The following is a 20,030-nucleotide window of genomic DNA, read 5'->3' as shown; positions in this document are numbered from 1 at the left end:
TAAGCTAAGGGACCAAATATATGTTAGAAAAATGCTAGGAGATTATCTGAGTTTATTGTTTTTGGCAATTACTCGGTTATCAACTCAATTTTTTTAGTCTAATAATTTAATAACATACTTTATCCTATACGGACTTTTAAACATTGATGATTAACTGATGGTCAAAAATAATAAATTTAAATAATTTTTTAATAATCTGATCATAATTACCACTCTTTTAATAGATTCAAACAATGTTTTAACTAGATCAAATAATGATACTGTTGATATAATTTATTGAGTAAATAAAAAATATTACAATAAAATTAAATTCTTAGAATATTATATGCATGTTTTAAGGAATTTTGTGATTTTAGGTGTGACATATGTTGTTGAAAAGCTGAAATCCAAGTTTGGTTAATTATGGAATTGATTGAGATGGTTTTTTTCCCCTACATGACCAGAATGCACGAACTTTAATGATAGCTATAAAGCTAAGTACATGAAAGTCAAGTGCCAAACAGCTATGTTATCTTGAAGCATTGACTTTCATGATCATAAAGGTGATGTGGGTTTCTATTTTGATCATATCTTGATAAAATTCTTATAAAATTTAGGAAAAGTTTAGGTATACCGAGAATATCGATATTTCAGTTGTTTTAAGTTTTAACTATTCATCTGAATTATAAAAAATATATATAATATATTAATTAAAATCAACGGTTAAAATAACTGAAACACCGATATTTTCAGGTACAACTGATAACTTTTCTAAAATTTATTGCTTTCTCATCTTAACTTAGACTTTGGAGTTTTTCTTTTTTTTAATTATTTAAAATGTAGTCAATTGTGTATTTATGTAATTATATTGTATTTTATGTCACCAAAAAAAAAATTATATTGTATTTTATGTATTTTTGTAAATTTTATATTTATTTAATTTAAATTAAAAAATCCTAAACTTTGTGGCAATTTGCTACATATTTCACAAAAAATGATTGGTGTCAAATATACTTGTATAATTTTTTTTTAAAAAATATATGTTAAGAGCTGTTAATCGCAGTTATAGCATCAGTCAAATGCAATTATCCCTTTTATGAAGAAACAATTTGAAAATGGGCCACTTCTAGTGTTGACATCTAAGTGGAAAACAAGCTGTAATTAGCTCTAATTAAAATGGGGGGTTTAGGACCAATTTAACGTCACTGTATATACATACCAAGAGTCAAGAGATATAGGACAGTTATATGTCACAATGCTTTGTTTTTTGCTTATGACTTGTCACAATTTAATTATACAGTTAGCTTCATAATTTTGAAGATAAAATTTATATTGATTCGGATCTATATTATTGATGTTTATATGATTTTTTTATTAGGTAAACAGTAATCAACATTCTTTTAATAATTTTTATAAAAGCTTTATTAAGTAGAATGAATAATTGAATATAAATCGTTACAGGCTACGAAGAAAGAAAAACCATGCTTCTCCTAAATAAGTAGTGAAGTACGTCCAATAAGCTTAGTTCAATAACAACAAATTCGGTCCTAATAAATTTCATCATCAATATCGAAAATTTGAATTATGGGATGATGCTATCTTGAAAAAATCTTAATAATAAAAAATCTGTAAAATAATAATAATAATAATAAAATAATTTGAAAAAGATATTATTTAAAGAATAAAGACAAATAAATTCCAAATTAATTTGAATTTAGAGACAATTAGGCCCTTGTCCATTTCTGAACCTGACACGTTAGCGTTTTTTATTCAGAGTTGACGGAGAAACACTCACAAAAACCGCATTATGTCACAGAAGTAGAGAACAGCGACCAAAATAGATCGTTTTTATTGTGAGGGATCGTATTGTCATTCTAAAAAATAAATAGGGACTGAATTGGTAGTTCACTAAAAAATATGACTATAGAAGTCAGCCCAGGTTTAAAATATAAAATTTAAAATATTATTAGAGTAACAAATCTTAATTTTTTTATCAGCGCCATTATTATTATTATTATTTTTTTAATATTTTATTGAATATATAGTATAATAAGTACAAAATAATTAATAAATTATTCAAATTTAAAAAATTATTTATTATGAAACTAAATAAATAATTTCTCAAATATAATTTTTAAACATATAAATAATAAATATTATAATACGGTTAATACGTTAATAATAATAACTCTATGATATAATATTAGTATTATGATTTAGATCATTTTTACAACAAAATAAAAACTAATAAATATATTATTGGATATATGGTAAAAAAAATTTTAGTAATAATAAATTTAATTTTTTTCTTTAAAATAAATTAATAATTTTTTTTGATATCTTTGCACTAAATACACTATGAATAGGCTATTAATACTAAATGAAATAAAACATATAACACACACACACACATATATATATATATATATATATATATAAAAGACCATTTATAAACTCAACAAACTCAAAGCATCAATAATATTATTAATCTATTAATTTAGTTTAAAAAGATAAAAAAATTAAATTTGTTATTATTCAAAAAAATTTTACTATATATCAAATAATGTGTTCATTAGTTTTTATTTTATTGTGAAAATTATTTAAATCATAATACTAATAGTATATCATAGGATTATTATTATTAATGCATTAACTGAATTTTAATATTTATTATCTATATATATTTAAAAATTATGTTTGAGAATTATTCGTAATAAATGATATTTTTAAATTTGAATAATTTATTAATTAGTTTGTACTTGTTATATTATATGTTCAATAATTTATTAAAAAAAGAATATTAATATAATAAATAAAAAAATTATTTAAAGAATAGGGACAAATAAATTCCTAACCAATTTAAATTAAGAGACAATTAAGTCATTGTTCATTTCTGAACCTGACACGTCAATATTTTTTGTTCAAAATTAACGGAAAAACATCTACAAAGAGCGCGTTGTGTCACAGAAGTAGAAGATAGGAACTGAAGTGGATCGTTTTTATTGTGAGATATCGCGTTGTCATTCTAAGAAATTGGCAGCAGCCGAGTTGGTAGTTCACCTTTTTTTTTAATAAATAAAAATAATAATAAAAAAAGAAACGCTAGGAAAGACAATTATGCGGCTACATAACACCGCATGTGTATTTGTTCATGTCTATCAAATCAATTAAAATATTTCGACCCACGACATTTTCGGTGATATGATAAGTATCTTCATTTGTATTTCACAACCACTTATTTTTTTGTCAAGGCTTAAGCCAATCCATGTGCTATGTGCTGTCATTCAGCTATTGGGCCAGATGTAATAAATTCGTTATCTAATATTTAATATTTTTTAATAAAAATATTATAATACCTAATAATAATAAGATAAAAATTAATCTAGTCAACAAATTAAATACTTTTTATTTTTATATATTTACCCCAATTTAAATTTTATATTAAAAAATAAAATTTGACGGATCTCACTCTATTTTCAATGAATCTCCTTGAATGCATTATTTTTCAATCAAAATTAATGCATACCAAACTATATGAAAATGAAATGCTCCTTATGCTAAAGGAGTACAAATGTGTTGCAAAATTGAAAGCAAAAATATCCAATAGAAGGGTAGCACTTGCACATTAAATTCTCCACAATAATCCACTACATTACTTGCATTAACCATCAGGGTCAACATCAACTTGATTACACAATCTACACAAGTCTCACTCTCTACATGACCCTCCTCAACAAACTCTCTTATGTACAATACAAAGGAACCTCTTAGCACAACATGCTACAAAGTCAAACTTCATTAGTTACTTTTTCTATGCAAATCTCTCACAAAAGGTCTAGGCGTCTAGCCCTTTAAAAAACGAAGACAAAGGCTCTCCAAGAGGGGTTATAAGTTATAACAAACTATAAATTAAAAGGAAATTAAAGGTGCAATTAATGGTCCAAAACAAGGTCAACTAATCCCCCCATGCATTTTTTGTTCAAGGCATGAAAGGCTAATGCCTAATGCCAGTGAAGTAATTGAAGTCATGATGCTGGACCCTAAGTTGCTTCAACCATGAATCAGCCACGCTGAATAGTGAAACCAGTTTTTCTTGGTCCCTACCATAATGCCCTGAGACCCACAAGTTTCCTTGCATCTTGTACGTGGCTAAACCAAACGGTGGCAGTGTTATGCCTTCCCCTTGCTTTCTCTTTGAGTGGGCTCCCTCTGGATCATCATCAAGGTCCATGTCTGTGCATACAACATCATGACAAAAAAAAAATTTCCAACTCAATGCATAATTCTCCTATGCAAAATTTACCCGTAATTACATTTTACATTGAGAGCATAAATGATCATCTAAAAGAATGAATGTAATTAGACGAATACTGTAAATGCATCTAGTGGCAAAACCAAAGGGGGACAGCGTGGGCCATGGGACAGAGTTCAATTATATTAAAGTGTTTTTCTATAATCTTGATACACTATTTTTATACATTAGTTTATTAAAATCAAACATAATAAAATTAATAAAAATATTATATGCACACCAAAACCGAACTTTTTCTTTTTAATATTGTATTACTAGAGGTGAAATCCTTTATCATGAACCAAATTGTGTGTTGAACACAACTATGGCCATTTACAAAACGTCAATGACGTTTTGTGTTTCTTCAATTAAAATAATATTTTTCTAACAAAACGTCAGCGACGTTTTGTGTTTTAATAATTAAAATAATATTTTTTTATTACAAAACGTCAGTGACGTTTTGTTCTTTGATGATTAAAAAAAATTTTTTATTACAAAACGTTAGTAACGTTTTGTGCTACTACCACAACCCTGTAGAACACCAAAATCATCAAATATTTTTGTATTTCACATTAAAATTATCCATATATAAAAATTTTAGCCCACCAAAACCAACCACTATATATTTTTAAAAAAATACATGTATAGTTTAATTTATTTTTAATATATATTTGTATTAATGATTATTCTACACTAATGAGTAATGACTAATTTTGGTAAATAATGCATCAAAATTAAACTGTTAAAAAATATATCCTGATTTTCTATAAAGTTTAGAATATCTTAAACGCAATAAACCCCTTGTTTTGTTAAACGTGACACTTACAATCCATTTTAGAGCTGTGACTAGCAAAATTTGTGGAAAAAGAAGGCAGAATAATTGTGAATAATCATAGGAGTACCTTGAAATGATGAAGAAAGTGTGTGGTAAGTGAGGAAGCATGTAGAAAGATCTTTAATTGTCCTCCCCATGGGGATATGATATATAGGGTACCTGAAAAACCATAGAGAGATTCATCATTGATCTCACAAAGTGGTAAGTACACAAAAAATATGTTGTAAAATCCCTTTTGTAAATGAAAATAATTCATCTCTAAAATTAATTACCATGCAACTGCCATCCAACTTGCTGGTGAAAGATCCACACTTCTTAGTGACATCAACCCTGGGTATCTTTCTGCTAACCCAGTAATCTGAAAAGTGAGCAAAATAAGAAAAGACTTGGTCAACAAAAGAATCTTCTCACTTGATTGTATATTTGTATTAACGGTTAAGGTAGTGGAATTTTTTAGTTGAGATTTTTTCTCCACCACTCTTCTTTAACAATCACTATAATCCAAAGAACAATGAAAGAAATACATGAATCAGAATCAAACCAAACAGCAAGACTTTTGGAAGGAGAACATATGCTCCTAAAGTATGTAGTATATACGGCAAATGAAAATTAAAGGAATAGGAATTTGTATTGTTCCATTTTCCACTGAAGAAAAAGATAATGAAGAATAGACCCTAAATATGGACAAAAGAAGAGGAAAACGTGCTTTCTAGATTCAGATTGAAAAGTCAAAAGATAAACAGTTTATCTTTAATTGATGCTCTATCATGAAAGGAATTATGTTTTAGATAAAAAATTCTTATTTTTATTTTCACCAATATTAAGATCCTTAGTGTTTTTATCTGTCAGCATCACTGGGTTCATTCTTAAAAAACTATTATCTGACACAAGAATAGAGGATTCCAAAATCACAAGTGACTCCACCAAGAAGGAGCTGAAAAGTTCAATAGCTTCTGATCTGATCTTATCATTATATATGAAGAAAAATGAAATATGCTCTACAAGACTGAACTAAGAAAAAGAAAGATGCAAAAAGTGAGAGAAATGACTAAAGAAGAATAAAAACAACTCAATTCACCTTATCCATGAGAGGAACTCTTCCATATGGTGCTGATCTTTCAAAATATTGAACATAGAGGTGACCCAACCTATCATTCAAATTCGAGAGGCTATTATCATGTTCAAATCCTCCCTCTTCTGATGAGGTTCCATCCCACCTCCATAGCTTATCGCTCTCGCTCTCCTCACTGTACGAATCGCTGTATGAGTCTCTTGTCTCACAGTCACCAGATTCAGCTTCTTCCCTGAAATTAACACATTCAATTTTTTTTTTTTATTATTCATCAGGTTCCCATTTCAATACTCTACAGTTCAAAGAAAAGATTGATGTTGCCACCAATCATCAAGCATTGAACCGTGCACAACATAATTCACCAAATCATACTCCATCAACTCAACTAATTAAGACAAGAAACAAAAACAAAAAACAAAAACAAAATAAAATAAAATAAAATCCATCTCACAAGCATCATGAGAGTTTGACCAAAACAGATATTAACACCAAACAGGTCCATTTGGTCAGAGAACAAAACACCAATTTAAATTAAAAAAAAAAGTCCAGCTAGATCATGAGACAGGGAAGAGAATGCTGGGATTTCTAAATTCTAACAGTAAATGGTAAATAAATTTCCTATATTTCCCATTAATCTAAGGTTCTTGTTCAAGTTTTGGCACTTAATTAGTTAATTTGGATTGCCGATCACCTGAAATTTGAAAACAACAAGAACATCAATGAAAACAAATTAAAATGCTTACAAGTGAAGAATTCTGAAACAGATAAGATAAACATGTTGGAAAAACAAATGAAAAAAAGGGTTTTGAATATGTGAAAACTAAAGAGGTTGAAACAACTCCAGAAAGACACAATCTTTTCAATTTTCACAAGACATGTAGATATATACCTGAAAGTGTTGCTGGTGAAAATCTGAATTGCAGAGAGGTAAGGGACATAGTACTGAGCAAGTGTTTCTCCATTGGGAAGCGTTATGGGAACTCCAGCACCATAAGCACTCCATTCATCAAAAGAATTCCATAGATCAGCCAAAGTGAAATACTCCACTGCTTCTCTCTCCCATGGATGCCATAACCTGTTCAACTTCCTTATCTCCGTCTGTGTATCAATCACATCAAACACACAAACAAATTAGGTCACATGAAACCACACTCAATTCAACATGGAGAAGAAGAAGAAGAAGAAGAAGAAGAGAATTACGTTTGGAAGAAGCTGAGATTGTACAACTGGTGTGGTACACCGGAGGAAGAAGTCAAGGTTAGACTTCTCAGATTGCATTGACTCTTTCTTCTTTTCAAGAATCGTGATATGGTTGGTTATGGAGTTAGAGAAAGAGCATAGACAGAAGATACAGAGTTTTTTTTTTTTTGGTTCAGTTTGTTTTTTGTGTCAGCTACGCGAAAAACAGAGAGAACTCAAATAAAAGGAAAAAAGAAAAAGAGAGAAAGAGTGTTGAAATGAGAATCAACCTGAAAATAAAATAAAATAAAAGAGAGGGAAAAAAAAGAGTGAAAAGGTTTGTAATTTTGGCGCTGTTAACACCAAATTTTTGCCGCAAAAAACTCAATCTCACTGTCTCGATGTTTTCCTTAAAACTTCAACCTCCCTCTGTTTTCAGAAATAAACATTAAAAAAGAGAAAAGAGAAAAGAAAAGAAAGAGAGAGAAATTTAGGAAGTGTGAATCTGGCAGCAGTGGATTGTGAATTATGAAGTGGATAGAGTGACTTTACACCTTCCGCTGAAGACTGTTTAAAACGTTACATAAACAATGGCGGATTTAACTCGCTGTTAAATAAAGAAAGCGTTGAAGGAAACTCAAAAGGCTTTTAAGGAAGGACAACACAACACAACACGGTGACGGTGACGGTGACGACCCTTTCACCTTGAGACTCAATCAACACACTTAATTACTATTTTTTGTTCTTCCTTTTGCTCTGTTTTTACGGTGAGAGAAGGCTGAGACAGTGAGGAAGAAGTGTCGTGAGAATGTGTTGTTGCAAGCAGAAATATCTCGGGAGTATGGAGAAAGAAGAGGAAGAGGAGAAAGTGTGTGGTATTTTCTAGAAACTGCGATTTGAGGGGTTTTTATTTTTTCCCTGGTGGGTGATTGATACGAAACAACAACTATGGCATAAGACACAATTACACGAACACAGAAAATGAGAAAATTCGGAATTTATAAGGCTTTTTTTTTTTTTTTATGAAATCCAACTATCCAAGTGTCGTGGTCAAACTGTACGGGTGTTCATAGTAGGTAGATACACTGGGTTCAGGATCATTCATTCTAAATTGACTCATAGATCAAACATTAAATTAAATTAAAGTGTTTTAATACAATGAAAATATCAATTTATATACAGTTTTAACATGTTATGAATTTTAAATTTAACACAAGAATAAGCTTAAGTATGAGATTTTTTATTTAAATAAATTAAATAAAACATTCCATAAGTATAAGAAGGTTTTATTCTATTCTAATTTTATTATGTAGTAGTTGTTGATACCATGACCAAAGTTATCGTCAAAATAAATAATGTCATATGAAACTCAAAAAAATCTAACAAATATACACGAATTGGTCTGCTAATTACACAAGTCGACTTACTCAACTTATTTAGGGGCAAGTTTTGTAAATTGTATCCAATTGACTTACATGATAAACAAAGATTTTGTCAAATTACTATTTTAGATACTGCTCTTCAATTCATCTATTATTATGATCTAAGATAACTTTTCAAATATTAAGAAAGAAACTACTCACTACTATAAAAAGAGAAACTCAGGAGCGATAACAAAGTCTTCACTTCCTTCTATAAACAACTCCACCAAATTCACATTTTGTTCAATCCCAATTTATTTGAATCTGCCTAAAATTCTTAATAACTTAAGCATTAAACACCTTTGCAGTACTCTCACCATCACCCATTCAAAGACATTGGATAACTTCACTCCTTTGTTGAAGCGAAGTCGCATCCATCATCCAAAGTAGTATGGACTTCACGTATGAGCCCAAATTAACTTAGTTTCAGGTAATTTTTCAAAACATTGGCCACTACAAGAAAAACGTTGAGTACCATCGGATTTACCCTCGGATTCATCAAATAAATCCGCCGGTAATAAAGTTACTGTTGGATTTACCGTCGTCCTGAACTTGATGGTATAAATGACGTCAAAAATTGCTTTTCCAGCGAATTTTTGTCGTCCAATGCTAATTACCGGCAAATTTTTCGTCAGTATTTTCAATAGATTTGTTGGTATTTTCGACAGCGATGCGTTACTGGATGGCAACGACAACGGCACAATGCGGTACGGCAACGGGAAACTGGCTGGTTTCTGTGAAAGGGAGAGGCGGCAATGACAGACCGGGGCTGGAGTGGCGACAACGGGAACGGGTAGAGAGAGAAACAGAGAAGAGGGGTTTAGAGAGAGAAAGGCTTTTCTAAATGAAGGGGGAGAGTGTTCGTACTCTCAATTTTAGAGTTAATTACCGTCGGATTTTTCGTCGGATAAATCCAACGGTAACTCTTTGCGTGTCACCAAAACACAATATTTAACTAAATGGCTTACCGTCGGATTTTACCGACGGTAAATTCGACGCTAAAGTTTGCACCTATTCCCTCCCATTTTCTGCCAAGTATTAGCCACGAATTTACCGTCAAAAAAGTTAATATGTCGGTAACTATTTGACGTAACGAATTCTATCACAAAAACCTCCATAAATCCGTCAGTAAAGCCGATGATAACTCTAGACGCTAAATTTGAAGGTAAATCTAACAGTACTCGGTGTATTTTCTATTGTGGACGTTTTTACCGGAGACCTGGAAGTCGACTATCAACCATGGCGGACGTTCACCTAGAAGATGGACGTATTGTATCAGATTCATAATCACAAAATGGAGAACACTACAATAACGATCGAGCACTTTCTATACCTCAACACTTGGAATGAGGTAAAGGTATTATAGAGGAGAGAGACGGAAGGGAGCAAGGAGGACGAAGGATAGGCTCCCATATTCACACTTCCAAAGGGTCGGGAACTAAGAATGTTGTAGGTTGAGCTAGTTCATAGTCATCAAGGCCGACTCAAACAATTGGAGGTTGAGCTGGAGTGGCAGCATGTGTCAGAACAACAGCTTCGGAAAGAACTATGAAGTCATCGAGAGCTTGATGAAAAGTTGAAGAAGTTGGAATCCGACCTTTTCAACAAAAGACACCGTGAAGATCGTGATTCGATCCGTTCACGAAGTGAGGACCCTTTTTCAGAAGAAATCATGAGGGCTAAGGTTTCTAGAAACTTCAGGAGTCCGAATATGGATCTTTATGATAGTATTACAGACCCGCGACACAACCTAAGTAACTTTAAAAGCCGCATGTATTTGGCAGATGCATTAGATTCAACTCAGTGCAAGATATTCTCGACCACAGATGGTTTGATAGCCTTCTCCCAGGTCGGTAACCTATTTTGATGATCTAGTAAAAAGCTTCATCACATGCTTTTCAATCCAGAAGGATAAAACTAATCATGCACCAAGCCTCCTGAAAGTGAAGCAAGAAGTCGAGGAGCCTCTTAAGATCTAAATAGAGAGATTCAACAAGGCTTGTTTAGAAATTCAAAGCCTACCTATTGAAGCAGCCATCATGAGACTCGTTAACGGTCTCAGGGATGACCCTTTCTCCCAGTCGATATCCAAGAGGTATTCGGCCTCTTTTGTGTGAGGTGAAAGAACAGGTTGAAAAATACATAAACATGGAAAAGACTTCTGAAATAAGAAGGCATGTCCCGGAATGAGATAATCCTTATCAATCTCAAGATAAGGAGACAGAGCAAAAGAATAGAGAAAGGGATAACTCGGATCAACCTAGAAGATATCACTCATACAATGTGTTTCCTTAGTAGACGTCTATAGAAAAATATGTCACACAAAAAAAAGCAAGAAAGCAAAAAATGGTCAAAATATTGCGAATATCACTGAATTTATGACCATTTTACTAACGACTGTTATGATTTGAAAAATGTGATAGAAAAATTGGCTAAAAAGAGGAAATCATTGGATAAGTATCTCGCTAGAAAGTAGGAGAAACTAGCAAGAGGAAAAATGGTCATGAAAGCGAAAAACAAGAGCGTCCAACAAGGACCCCCTGAAAGGCATATCCACATCATTGCTGGAGGATTTGCAGGAAGAAGAGTAATAAATTCCTCTCACAAGAGACATTTGAAGGAACTCTACCATGTTGTGAAAAATGAAGGAATGCACGATTTACCTACAACCACCTTCACAAAAGAGGATGTCAAAAGTGTAATCCCTGGTCATGATAATCCAGTAGTGATAACACTGATATTAGCCAATGCCAACCTCCATATGACGTTAGTGGATTAGGAAAGTTCAATAGATATTCTATTCAAGCCAACTTTTGACAAGCTTGATATAGAAGAAAAGGATTTGAAAGCATACCTAGACACTTTCTTCATATTAGGAGAAATATCAACCGATCCTTTGGTTACACAACTCTCGATAATATCTTTGGAGAAAGTTTAAGAACACGCACTATAAGTGTCGACTACAATACATCGTAATAGATACACCATTAGCATATAACGCCCTAAAAAGTTGAAACACATTGAATCGACTTGCTGTGGTAGTATCTACTCCTCATCTATGCATGAAGTTTCCAACTCAATAAGGAAGAGTCACCATAAGAGGGGGTCAGAGGATGGGGCGAAGGTGTTACAATGAAAGGTTAAATCTACGCGGTAGCCCCATGAAAGCACCATAAGAAGTTGGCGTGTAACACGCTAAAGAGTGTTGTGCCACACACCCTGAAAGGCCACTCCTAGGGACTCAAAGAAAAATGGCATACAAAACACCTAGAGGTGGGCGTGCCACACGCCCAAAGTAGAGACTCCCAAGGGCTTGAAAATATTGGGCGTGCAACACGCCAGTGAGTGTGCGTGCCACACGCCCCAGGCCCATGAACCCACAAGATTCAAGTTATCATTCAAGCCCACATTTGCATTGTTGAAGGATTGGATCACTAAGTCTTGGACTGGAACACAATGAGGATTGAAGATTAATTGCGAAAGATTTGATTTGATTTTGTTTTAATGAAGTTTGAATTTGAATTTTAGGTTTTGTTTTAGGTTTAGTATAAAAGGATCCTGAAAAACTTTAATGGGACCTCTTCTTTTTTGGCCGTTTTCTATACTTTGATTTTTATTTGGAAGCTTAGCATGAGTCATTAATCTCCTTAGTTAAGGTTATGAGCTCTGTTGATTCTAATGGACTAATGTTATATGTAAAATCCTGTAAATTAATAAATAATTAACTAATAAATTAATTATGAGCAAAAAAAATTAAAAAATTAAATTTTATAATTTGAAGAAGTAGAAATATTTAAAATACAAATTTTAAAGATTTTGCCCCAAAATTGGACCAACGAACCGAACCGGTTGAACTAGGCATGTTTTGAGCCCAAGGTCCAACATATATATAACCCAACTTAGCCACTCCTCCCCCTTCATTCTAACATTGCACGCTGAAGAGGGCAAGAAAAACCAAAACCTAAACTATTTCCACTTTCAATTTCAATTCCTCCTAACTTTCAATTCGAAGTTTTGATCGCCGCACTATTTGCGGCCACGCAACCACCTCGCCGAGCTCTTCAAATCTATCCAGATAAAGTGGTAATAAATTTGATATTTGTCACCCAGACCTTATCTCTCTTCAATTTCACCATTTTGGTTCTTGGGTATTGAAAATTTTTAGATTTTAGATGCTTTATGTTTGACCTAGCAGTGAAAAATTGTCAGGTTTCACCCTAATTATCCGTGGGTAAGATGAGAAACTCTTATCCCCTTTTGAATTTTCTAATTTTATGAAATTTAGGTATTGAAATTGTTGTTATGTATGAAATTGTTTGGAGTTAGATTAAAATTTATGTGAATTGAAGTCAAATTGATGAAGTAGAGTGCTAGAATTGGAACTCTGGAGGCTAGAAACTTGTAGGGTTTGGCTTGAAAGTTTGTGAAGAAGAGGGTTTTTGAGGTGTTTGAGCTTAGGAGAAAATTGAGTAAGGTATGATTTTAGTTTTCTGTAGTTAATATATAATGTAGCGTGAAAATTTAGGCTAGTTCTCATAAGATAGGCTTGAATGCTTTGAATTGTTGGATTTAGTTGGTTAAATATGTATAAATGTGATGTTGATAATGATTGGTAAAATTGGTAGAAATATGTGCAGAAATTGTTTGAATGAATTGATGTGTTTAGGTGTTGGAATAATTGTGAATTGAATAAAAAATATGTGATAGTGTGTATGAGTAATTTGTATTGATTTGGTTGTGGTTTGGTTGGTTTTGGATTAAGAATTTGGGAAAACTAGAGGATTCAAACTTTTGGTAAAAATTACATTTTTTTTAACTTAACAGTTTTTTGACAAAACTGATATGTTTGCGTACGTAACAGTGTCACGCGACACGAGTTTTAGGCTCTACCACACACTCGCGTACGCAAAAGCTGGCTGTGTACACGACAATGTCACTTTTATACTCATGCATACACGACATGTAGCATGCGTACGCGGAACATTTTCTCTACCCAGTATTCTCGTGTACGCGAGTAGTGGAAGCGGACACACACTATAACAAATATGGGCTTTAGCAACGCCAAATTTTGCAACGCCTTAAAACTATTCTCTTAGATAGTTTTAGACAACGGTTTTTTATAGTGTTACTGTTGAATTCAATTTTTTATTATTTTACAGCAACAAATTAAAACCGTTCTCTTTGACTATTTTAAAGAACGGTTTTATAACCGTTATCATGATTTAGTTTTAAGCAACGGTTTTTTATTGTTGTTTAAATAATTGTACAAAAGAAACGCATAAAAACCGTTGCCAAAATGCTACACTTTAAAATCGTTCTATTAGATGGTCTTAGACAACGATTTTTACAGTGTTACTGTTGAAGTTCAATTTTTTATTATGTTATAGCAATAAAATAAAACCGTTCTCTTTGACTATTTTTAAGAACGGTTTTATAACCATTACAATAATTTTTTATCAAAAAATAATTTTTTTATATTATTTAAATAATTATACAAATTTAAATAATTTTCTCTATAAATATTAAATTTGTATAACACTCAAAATTATTGTTATAAATATATTACAAATATTATTTATAGAAAAAATAAATTTAAAATAAATTTATAACAATGATATATTTTTGGTTTCATTCCCGCTCTAAAATTTAAGATAATATTTTTTTAACACTCCAAAAAGATTTCAACAATCTCTCTTCAAAACAAAACATAGAGACTTGTCAATTTTTCCTTCCTCTACTAGCCCTAGCGCTCCATAACCCACACCACTCATCATTAAAGCCATCATCGAACAATGCCAATCTTGTAACAACTCAAATTTTTAGAAAATTAAATAATAATTTATTTATAATTTATTATATTTGTTGATAAATTTATTTTAAGAAAATTATTTCACTAAAATTAGTTAAATAAAATTTTATGATATTTTAAATTTAAAAATAATTAAAAATTATATATAATCTTTATAATAGTTGGAGTTTAAATTAATTACGATTTTTATATAATTTTTATTATAATTGAATTTTTGTATAATTAAAATTATAATTTCGGTAATTAAAAATAAGAAAGAATTGTATAATTTAATTTAAGTAACTTCTATTATGAATAATTTATGATTTAATTCGAGTTCTTTATTTTTAGAAAATAATCTATTAAGAATGATTAAATTGATTTTATAAATACTTTGAGTTTAAATTAATTAATATTATTGTATATTTTTGTTGTAATTGGTCATTTATATAATTTGAAATTAAAATTTTGGTAATAAAAAAACAATAAAAAATTAAATAATTTAATTTAAATAATTAATATTTCGAACTTAAACTGTATTTTATAAAGTATAATTAATCTATTCATTTTATAATTTAAATTAAAAATAATTATTTAAACTCAACGATATATTAATAAATAATATTTTTAAATAATTTTAATAAAATATATTTGATTTTAAAATTATTATTTGACCCTTTAATTTTATCAAAAAATTTATTTTATCCTTATACCTTTACAAAATCCTGACTTTTAAATCACAAACCTAAGCCAACACTAAGAGGGAAAACGAAAGAAAGAAAGGGAAATAGAAAAGTGGGGGCTTGGGGAGGAAGGAGAGGGAAGAAAGAAGGGACGACACCGCCTAGGATCGCCGCCATCGCTATTGCCGGGAGAGAAGGGAAGAGCTGCGTCTAAGACCGGGAGAACCAGAGGGACCGTCACCGCCATCATCGTGCGTCGCCATTGAGCACACGAACGAAAGGGAGATGCGAGCAGTGAGCGAGAGAAAGCTTCGTCCTCGTCGCCGAAAGTGCGCCGTCGATTAGGGAAGAACAAAGAGGAATGCGAACGACCAGAGAAAGGAGAAGAAGAAGAACGCATGGTGGTGGGTGTTTTTCTTGCCGTCGCTGTCGCAGTTGTTGAAGCTCACCGTCACCGCCGTGAGAGACGCTCCTTGCTGGCACTGCTACTGGGGGTTTGAAGAGAATGTCCCTGTTCTGCCTTTGCCTCTGGATTCTACAAGTTGCTGGAGTCCTCTGTCGCTGGGAACCAACACTAGAGCTGCCCTAAGGTAAACTAACCCCTTCAGAAATTTTAGTTTGGTAAACAAATTTCCAAATGAACTACCAATCATTGCTTTTTCCTGTTTAATATTCGAATCTGGTCTAAAGCAAAGGTTGTTACGTTATGCAGCTAGTGCTTTGCTCTTTACTGAAAAGGGTGTTGATCCATTCCTTGTTTCATGGAATCGGTAAGCACTGAAAATATTTGTTTACTTAGGAATGCCCTGTTTGTTTGTATGGTCTTCAATTCTGAATGTAAATTTGCAACATGCATACTTTGGTTTTGGGATATCTGTAAAATAACTCAGTAAATTTGTTAAGATTCTATAGAGTTCCTTTAAAAGAAAAGCTTGCAGTTTGAGGGACTAAAGCTAACTCTTGCAAATCATGTTTACCTTTATTTATTTGAATCTAGTTTTACTAATGCAAGTAAAATTATTGGATAAATTCATAACAAACAATAATGATTTCATATGATGTATAACTGGCTACACTTTTGGTAAATAATTTATAATGATATTTAAGCTCCACAGATATCTAGATAAGCTTATTGTTGATAAAATTTGGACTGGTTGCATTGTTGCAGACTGCTAATGCTGATCTTGCGAAATCTCTTGCAGTAGTGCAGTGGAACCTTGAAGTAGAGGTGTGTTTAAATTTAGCTCATTTTCTACCACCAAATATTATCCGCAGAATTATAAGTTTTGTAGCTAGTATTGATAAAATATGTAAATTTATGCATTAAAATCAGACCTGCTGCTAATTATCACAAAGATTTTTATTTGAATACTAATATTTTGATTTGAGTACTAATATTGTGTATGAAAGCTGATAAGAGCCAAATATTCTAGGATCTTATACCTTCTTACAGGGTTTAGAAAATTTTCCAAGTTGTTAGTTGGACTGAAAATATAAAACTAAATGAAGTTGATTAGTCCAATTCCTGAAGATGATGTGGCTGCAAGTGTAACTGATTTTAGAATTAGAATAAGAATGTTGTATTGGAATTTAATCAACTAAATAGTGTTTTTTGCTTGAATTCATATATGATTTTTATCCCCGAGTGATTCTTATCATTGAGCAACAATGCTGAATGGGTATTAAATACTAAACGGTTTGGACCAGGTTAAACAAGTGGCTTAACTAAGATAGCAAATTGCATTTAAAGAGTCGGTTCATGAAGATACTGCCCCTTTGCAAATTCATCAACTCATTATGTTATTATGTTGTATTGTTTCACTGAATGCACAATTGTGTTTCCTTGTTGTTTAGGTTGCAAAACTTTTCCACAAGATTCAAGAAATGGTAAAGAAGAAAGCAATCTAGTATTTGTTTTGATTGGTGAGGCAAAACAAAATTTAACTTAATGCTATATGCTTGTCATGTATCCGCTTTGGTTTAAGTGTGTGGTCATGTAGATGAAGTCGAAAGCCTTGCTGTGGCCAGGAAATCTGCTATATCCGGTTCAGAACCTTCAGATTCTATTCGGGTATACCAATCTCTCTGGTCCTTCTTGCAAGAATACCCCTTTTCTTCCCCACTATTCCTTTTTTTCTTTCTTTCTTTTTTTGAATAGTGTGTGAAAATGTTAAATATCGTTTAAAAAAATACAACCGAGAGATGTTGGATTTTCTTGGGTATTTGCGGTGTGTTAGTAATCCTTAAATATGAATATTTCAGGTTGTAAATGCATTATTAACTCAGATTGACAAGTTAAAATCATCTCCAAATGTGATTATCTTGACCACATCCAACATAACTGCTGCTATTGGTAAGCTGGTATGCGAAATTGTTACTCAGGTTGTGAATTATTGTTCGAAATTGATTCCCTGGCGATGGCACCAAAAACAGATGCACAGAACCATGGTCTAAACATATCTTCACAACTTCGCATAACTAACCAGCAAGTGCACTGGGTCGTCCAAGTAATAAACCTTACGTGAGTAAGGGTCGATCCCACGGAGATTGTTGGTATGAAGCAAGCTATGGTCACCTTGTAAATCTCAGTCAGGCAGATATAAAATAGTTATGGAGTTTTCGAAATTAATACTAAAATAAGGATAGAAATACTTATGTAAATCATTGGTGAGAATTTCAGATAAGCGTATGGAGATGCATTCATTCCTCTGAACCTCTGCTTTCCTGTTGTCTTCATCCAATCAGTCTTACTCCTTTCTATGGCTGGCTTTGTGTAAGGATGTCACCGGTGCCAATGGCTACTTTCAATCCTCTCAGGAAAATGGTCCAAATGCTCTGTCACAGCACGGCTAATCGTCTGGAGGCATCACCCTTGTCGTTGGTTGCATCCTATTCCTCTCTGTGAAAATGGTCCGATGCGCTGTCACTGCATGGCTAATCATCTTGGAGGTTCTCGATCATACTGGAATAGAATTTACTATCCTTTTGCGTCTGTCACTACGCCCAGCACTCACGAGTTTGGAGTTCATCACAGTCATTCAATCCCAGAGTCCTACTCGGAATACCACGGACAAGGTTTAGACTTTCCGGACTCTCATGAATGCCGCCATCAATCTAGCTTATACCACGAAGATTCTGATTAAGAGATCTAAGAGATACTCATTCAATCTAATATAGAATGGAAGTGGTTATCAGGCACGCGTTCATAGGGAATGATGATGATTGTCACGTTCATCACATTCAGGTTGAAGTGCGAATGAATATCTTAGAAGCTGAATAAGTTGAATTGAATAGAAAACAGTAGTACTTTGCATTAATCCTTGAGGAACAGTAGAGCTCCACACCTTAATCTATGGAGTGCAGAAACTCTACCGTTGAAAATACATAAGTGATAATTGAGTTCATTGGTCTCGGCCCCAGAGGGGAACCGGAGTAACCAAGACTTTCAAATACAATGATAAAAAGTTCTATTTATAATAAACTAGTCACTATGGTTTACATAAGTAAGTAATTGATGCATAAATCCACTTCCGGGGCCCACTTAGTGTGTGCTTGGGCTAAGCTTGAAGTCTACACGTGGATATGTCATTCTTGGAGTTGAACGCCAGCTTTTGTGCCAGTTTGGGCGTTGAACTCCACTTTGCAACTTGTTTCTGGCGCTGGACGCCAGAATTGGGCAGAGAGTTGGCTTTGAACGCCTGTTTGCGTCATCTAAACTTGGGAAAAGTATAGACCATTATATATTTCTGGAAAGCCCTGGATGTCTACTTTCCAACGCAATTAAAAGCGCGCCATTTTGAGTTCTGTAGATCCAGAAAATCCATTTTGAGTGTAGGGAGGTCAGAATCCAACAGCATTAGCAGTCCTTCTTCAACCTCTGAATCTGATTTTTGCTCAAGTCCCTCAATTTCAGCCAGAAAATACCTGAAATCACAGAAAAACACACAAACTCATAGTAAAGTACAGAAATGTGAATTTAACATAAAAACTAATGAAAACATCCCTAAAAGTAACTAGATTCTACTAAAAACATACTAAAAACAATGCCAAAAAGCGTATAAATTATCCGCTCATCACAACACCAAACTTAAATTGTTGCTTGTCCCCAAGCAACTAAAAATCAAATAGGATAAAAAAAGAGAATATACTATAAATTCCAAACTATCAATGAAACATAGCTCCAATCAGATGAGCGGGACTTGTAGCTTTTTGCCTCTTGAATAGTTTTGGCATCTCACTTTATCCATGGAGGTTCAGAATGATTAGCATCTATAGGAACTCAGAGTTCAGATAGTGTTATTGACTCTCCTAGTTCAGTATGATGATTCTTGAACACAGCTTCTTTATGAGTCTTGGCCGTGGCTCTAAGCACTTTGTTTTCCAGTATTACCACCGGATACATAAATGCCACTGACACATAATTGGGTGAACCTTTTCAGATTGTGACTCAGCTTTGCTAAAGTCCCCAATTAGAGGTGTCCAGGGTTCTTAAGCACACTCTTTTTTTTTTGCTTTGGACCTTGGCTTTAACCGCTCAGTCTCAAGTTTTCACTTGACACCTACACGCCACAAGCACATGGTTAGGGACAGCTTGGTTTAGCCGCTTAGGCCAGGATTTTATTCCTTTAGGCCCTCCTATCCACTGATGCTCAAAGCCTTGGGATCCTTTTTATTTACCCTTGCCTTTTGGTTTTAAGGGTTATTGGCTTTTTGCTCTTGCCTCTTGGTTTTAAGAGCTTTTGGCTTTTTCTGCTTGCTTTTTCTCTTTTTTCTATTTTTTTT

The 20,030-nt window shown here is 32.8% G+C and overlaps 1 protein-coding gene across 1 annotated transcript; it reads right to left on the bottom strand.

Annotated features, from left to right (window-relative positions):
- Positions 1-3,609: 3,609 nt before the first annotated feature.
- LOC107629888 (uncharacterized) lies at positions 3,610-8,330 on the bottom strand. Its single transcript, XM_016332830.3, has 6 exons — positions 7,378-8,330; positions 7,067-7,275; positions 6,184-6,409; positions 5,378-5,463; positions 5,173-5,264; positions 3,610-4,212 (listed from the first exon to the last, which is right to left on the bottom strand). The coding sequence occupies exons 1-6, from the start codon at positions 7,453-7,455 to the stop codon at positions 3,974-3,976; spliced, it is 930 nt and encodes a 309-aa protein (XP_016188316.1). The 5' UTR covers positions 7,456-8,330; the 3' UTR covers positions 3,610-3,973.
- Positions 8,331-20,030: the final 11,700 nt, after the last annotated feature.

The sequence above is a fragment of the Arachis ipaensis genome, chromosome B3 (assembly GCF_059453495.1).
Source record: "Arachis ipaensis isolate K30076 ecotype BB chromosome B3, ASM5945349v1, whole genome shotgun sequence".
Taxonomy (NCBI): Eukaryota; Viridiplantae; Streptophyta; class Magnoliopsida; order Fabales; family Fabaceae; genus Arachis; species Arachis ipaensis.
Note: the sequence above shows the minus strand (reverse complement) of the source record. Positions and strands in the feature narration are given on the sequence as shown.